General features: G+C 41.3%; 1 protein-coding gene across 2 annotated transcripts in view; it reads right to left on the bottom strand.

The window, feature by feature from the left end:
• Nucleotides 1-1,095: 1,095 nt before the first annotated feature.
• The window catches only part of CPVL (carboxypeptidase vitellogenic like), a 77,268-nt gene continuing 72,363 nt past the window's right edge, over nt 1,096-6,000 (bottom strand). For both annotated transcript variants that reach the window (XM_053264929.1, XM_053264930.1), the window contains exon 13: nt 1,096-1,311. In XM_053264929.1, coding sequence (XP_053120904.1) covers nt 1,201-1,311 — 111 coding nt within the window. In that variant the 3' untranslated portion in view covers nt 1,096-1,200. The remainder of the gene's footprint in view (nt 1,312-6,000) is intronic.

Below are 6,000 nucleotides of genomic sequence, written 5' to 3'. Positions count from 1 at the left end.
GGCCTCATTCCATCACATCAAGACAGTAAGACTACTTTCAGAAACAAAAATTCCTGAATTCACAGGAAGGAGTACTTTCCTTGTAAATTTGCAATATACACTGCAAGCCAAAGTGTTAAATAAATGAGTGTTTCTAACTGTTGCACAGGATAAGGTCCCATAAGAGAGTGTTCCAGCCCAGACATAGGCATATGGTCTAAATGAAAATGGCTCCCAGCTTTTATTGTTACCAGATTTTTTAGTTCAAATATACAGGTCTCTCATTATGGTTTTTATTGAACACTCTTGAAGTTCCTTGGGGATATATATTTAGGCAGTTCTTATGTTGCTGAACGTTCCAAAACTGGCAGTAGGCCTTATAAAAATATGTGGGTTTTGGAGATAAGCAAGAAGATAGTCATGCATGTTCTCCATGGCTCAGAAAAATGAGATGCCACAAAGACCTGTATACAGTCATTGCGACCCAGAGAACTCCAAGTTGGCAAGACTGACTACTTGAAGGATCCTGAAATAGATAAAACAAACTGCTTCACATTTCTTGTAACAATAATTTCTATAGAGCTAGTGTAATATGTAGCCTTTTGTACAATAACTCAGCCTAAGAGGGATTTAGGAACTGTGCCATGTAAGTTGCCTCATATGGCAACTCTCAGTTTCTCATATTCAAACAGCGGCCTGATAAAAACATGCTGCTGAAAAGGTAAGTAAGAAAAAATCCATACATCTTTTTATGAACATTGAATTCTTGCTTTGTTTCATAATCCATTCTTCAGAAACATATTCAGAGTTTTAGAAGCTGCCTGTTCTTCAACAGGATCAACTACTGAAAAGAGCCAGCTCACGAACACAAGTAGGCAGGCTGGCTGTGGAACATTCAGGAAACTCAACTAATCCAAGGCAAAGATGCTTGCCTTTTTGGGGGCAGCTTCCTGACATCCTCCACATTTTGAACAATTAAATACGAATTACTGTAATGACCCAGATTTATAATAATCGCTTCTCTTGTTCTTTCTGGAGCTGAAGCATAATTTGATTTTTCCACAGTACAGCTTTACCACTACAGCTTTTAGCAAGAAAAGAAACTACACATTCGTGTCAATTTTAATACTTTAATCTTCAAGCCTATGATCCAGCCTCCTGGCAAGAGTTTCTCTATAGGCCCCTTAAAGCTCTCATAGCTGCAGCATTCAAGCTGTATATTCAGTATTCATTAGGTTTCCATCCTTTCCCTGAAATAAACCTGTCTATCATATCCAAAGATCTTTCAGGTTGGTCATACGGCAAGATGTGTCCTCCACTTCGAACAATGATCTGTAGAATAAAACAACGATGATTATAGTAATAGAATACATACATACATACAAAATAAATAAAGTATAACCTCAAGAAAAAGAAATACTACAGTCAGGCTAAACTTTGATAAATACAATGGAAATTAGATTGGGAATTTCTAGCTGTGTTAATTCCACAGAATGAAATGCATACAATAGGTAAAAGGATTAATTTTATTGCACCGATTGTAAGTTGATGGGGCTTCAGCTCAGTGGTAATGACCTTGCTTTGCATGCAGAAAGCCCCAGTTAAATCCCTTAAACTGCAAAGCAGGACTGGGAATGACACACATTTGAAACTCCAGAGTTTCAAAATGGATAGTTGATGATGATGATGATGATTTTACATTTTATATCCCGCTCTTCCTCCAAGGAGCCCAGAGCGGTGTACTACATACTTAAGTTTCTCCTCACAACAACCCTGTGAAGTAGGTTAGGCTGAGAGAGGAGTGACTGGCCCAGAGTCACCCAGCTAGACAATACAGCCAAGAATAGACCAATGGTCTCAGTCGGTATAAGGCAGCTTCAGATATTCATATTCTGCAAGCAAAATCTTCATAGAATAATTGTTAATAGGAAAAAAAGAAAATAGAGACTGTAGTTCAGAGCTCTGTATGCATACATGGCATTCCTGTTGCCAATTACAGCTGGTGGAGTTCCATAGAAAAATTGGATTTTTCCTCAGGTCCACAGCCAACAATGTAGAAGTCCTGCTGATCCACACTGATCTTACTATCAAAATTTGACCAGTATTTTGGTAAAGTGTCTCGGAAACATTGTGAATGTTCCCTCTAATCCAAGGCCAGATACAAATCAAATAAAGCATCTCTCTCATTTTAAGCACAAGCATTATTGTGAAAAAGAGTATAATAGATGAGGTTTAATAATTGGATTTTTCAAAAACCTGTTGAAACCACACTGCACTGTCAGTTCTTTACTATTATAAGATTATCTCATCAGCGTATGGAGTTTGTCCATCAAATATCCTTTCATCACTAAATGCTAAACATAAACAACATTGGACAATGTCTTCAAGCTACTCCAAAGAGGATCTTTACTGGCGCCAATAGTCAACGTCTGGAGCCTTGAAGGAGAAAACGAGTCAGACTTCCGCCTTGGCTGTTCTCTGCCACAGAGACTCCTGTGGAAGCACAGAGCCAGTTGAAGGACACGGAGGTGATATTTGTATTTCAGAATACAGTCTTCAAGTTTAAAATGAACTTGGCAGTACAGCTTTCTATTACATCTGAACAGAGTCTATAAAAAGTGAAAGGTTACAGGGCCATTTCCCTGCTATTATTATTTCAGGATTTCTCTACATTAACCTCTTCCCTTCCAAAATAGAATACATTTGTAGTGCAGAGCTATACTTCAGACTGTGACCACTGAAGTCAGAATAAGTGCATGTACTAAGATTCTGAGATGAGCTACATGCATAATCTGTGATCCATGGAGCTATGGAGACAAAACTCTGTGAACCCATGGAACTTCCTCAGCCAACAATCTAGGGAAGCCCAACTTGTATGAGCGTAGTTGTCTTGTGGAACTGTGACCCAAACATGCCTGCTTTTTATACTCATGAAGCTTCAGGTGTTTCGGTTTGTTTTTACTTCCACCAACAGGCAGCTACATATGGGGTCAGGCTGTTCTTCAGATACTCAGTCCCAAACTGTTTAGCACTTTAAAGGTTAACACCAAAACCTTAAACTGGGAAGCCAGTGTATCTCTTTCAGCACAGGCATGATGTGAGCACAGCAGGCATTCCTGACCAACAGCCTGGCTGCAGCATTTTGAACCAGCTGCAATTTCCAGACATTCTTCAAGGAGAGAAAGGAAAGGTTGTGCTGTCGAGCTGGTGTTGACTCCTGGCGACCACAGAGCCATGTGGTTTTCATGGCAGAATACAGGAGGGGTTTACCATTGCCTCCTCCCGCACAGTATGAGATGATGCCTTTCAACACCTTCCTATATTGCTGCTGCCCAATATAGGTGATTCCTATAGTCTGAGAAACATACCAGTGGGGATTCAAACTGACAGCCTCTTGCTCCATAGGCAAGTTGCTTCCCCACTGAGCCATTAGGTGGCTCTCTGACTCCATTTATAAAACATTACAGTAATCTCATACACAGTCACACATAATATAAAATATGTAAGATTACAGCAGGCCTTTAAACACGTGCTTGTGACTGTGGCATGTGAGTTTTCCTAATATGCACTGATTTCTGGTAACATGCTTAAAAGTAGCACATAATCTGAAAAATGGAAATCTCTCTATAAAACATCCTGGCTGGGGGCGACAAGACAACTATAACTCGACTGCAGTTGCACCAATGGATGCACGAGAGAATTACTCACCTTCAGAACAGATTTTTAGAAACAAAAAAAAGGGGGCTTGTGTGATTTTAGTGCATCCCTTTTCCCACCCCCAGTTGTGTTTCTTCTCTTTGGTTAACATTTCATGATTAACGTGTGTGTCAGATGCAGACACTATGGACAGAAATGCTGAAGCATGAGCAGAGGGGTGTGGTAAAGGTAGAATACTTCCTCTTCAGTGAGGAAAGCACATCCTTGGCAGGGTGAGAAAGAGTTCAGGTTTCATGCACAATCCACTGCTGCTCTTTCCCCTTGCAGGAACCAGATATAGTAATTTATTTGGGGTGCACACCATAAGCCGATGTTAACTGGCTTAAAACCACAGCCACCAGATTCATTTTACTTTGGCTTTGGGATCAGTTTGAAATGCAAGTGCTGGCTATACTTTACATCCTTCCAGACATACCTCCTCTTCCTAATCCAACCACTGCCATGGCTAGAAACTGCTGAATGCTCCACAGTCCTAACTGCAAAAACTGAAGTCTCAAAAAGGACTCTTTCAGTCACAGCGGTAAACAGCTGTATTTTGCTTCCTTCTCCACCCAGCTTCAAAAAGGAACACACAGGATTTGGGGCGGGGGGTGGGGGGGAATTAGCCAGCAGAGTTCACAGGGCTCCGTTCCAAATGGGATCTGTGCATAAATAAAAAGCAGAAAGTAGAATGCAAGGTTTCTGCTTACATTTACTGTGACCCAAACTTCCTCTTTGACCTCTGGTGTTTAAAAGTAAAGAAGGGCAGCGGCTGTAGGATATCACTATGCTGTCTGATCATGGATCTTCAAGAGACAAAAAGGAAACCAAGTCCTAGAATGTTAAAAACATGTGTCTGCTGGAAACAAAACCCCGAATGTAAAACTGCTTTGTTTCTATGTCTGTAGAACTAAATAGAGTGTGAAGACTTGTGTACACCAGTGAATATGTAGGAGGAGATGACCTAACTCTTGAGCCATATCATAATTCTTTATATTAAAAAACATACAGTGGGCTTGAAACTAGCCTACAAGCTGTAGTCCAGTCATTGGGTGAAATGCTGATCCTGTGGAACAGTCCTCCTGAACATTCATTGTGCTCAGGGTTAAGGTGTCAGCAACAGAATGCTGGCCAACACTGCAGCACATGGTAGTGAAGGTCTGTTTGGTTAGAAGAACAGTTTCTGCGAGGAGAGACAGAAAAGCTATTTGGAAGAAGGGAGGGGAAAGGTAGGAATGCCGGGTGGCTGTTGACCAGAGAATGAAGAAAACCAGAAGGATAACATGCTGAAGTTTCATTTCAGCCAACCAGTCAAATATTTGGTTGCAAGTCTTGGGCCAGTTGAAATTTCAGAGCAAACCATTGCTCGTTGTAAGGTTACAAGGCAATTTTGATTTTCTGATGTGAAATACAGGGCAATATGTATACAAGACTAAACACTTCTGAAATCTCAGTATGCATCAAGTAGGGTCATTTTCCTTGTATTAGTCCTTGTAAACAAATAAATTACAGCACGTTTCATTTCCTGGGGATGAAAAATGATCAATTCGGAGTTCTTTATACTTCAGTGGAAATGAGACATTTTGATATAAAAATTGCTGTGGTTCTATTCCATCCCTATTGCTATGTGAGGGCTTGGCCACAGCTGGCCCTCAGTCTAACCATTCACTGCCACCAAATGGCCAGGACATGCAAATAGCCAGGGCACAGGCATAGTGGCCTCCAAAATGGCTACTGCCACGAGAGAAAGGGCTAGATTGCCCCCCGAAATAGGCTGAAACGGCCCTTGGAAGAGCAGGGGGAGGGAAAATGGCAAAGATCTCCCTCCATGGCTACAGCAGCAGCACCCACCCCCAGACCCCCAGACCCAGAGCTGAGTGTTATTTTTATATATATATATATATATATATATATATATATATATATATATATATATATATATATAAAAATTTTAAACTTTAGAACCCCTGTACTGGCTCTGGGCCCTGTCTGGCTCGAGGGAAAGCCCTTGAGCCGGATCGGTTTGATGGCCAACTGGCTCAACCCTGCACACCCCCAATTAGGTTGGCAAGAGTACAAAGCTACAAAATACAACCAAGCAAACTTGCTAGCCTTCTGTCCCAAGGCCTAGCAGGCTTCAGTAGGTCCAGCTCCCTCACTGCTAACTTCCCTAGCAGTTTCAGCTCAATCTTATATTGCTAACATTCCAGCCTTCTGGCTCACAACACTCAGCAGCAAAACATCTAACAGAACTCCTCTCTCACACAGCTCTTCTCTTGCTCTCCCCTCTGGACTGCAAGTCTCCCTTTTATTCAGTGCTAAAGG

The sequence above is a fragment of the Hemicordylus capensis genome, chromosome 6 (genome assembly GCF_027244095.1).
Source record: "Hemicordylus capensis ecotype Gifberg chromosome 6, rHemCap1.1.pri, whole genome shotgun sequence".
In the NCBI taxonomy this organism is placed as follows: Eukaryota; Metazoa; Chordata; class Lepidosauria; order Squamata; family Cordylidae; genus Hemicordylus; species Hemicordylus capensis.
This window is presented reverse-complemented; position numbering and strand designations above follow the sequence as displayed.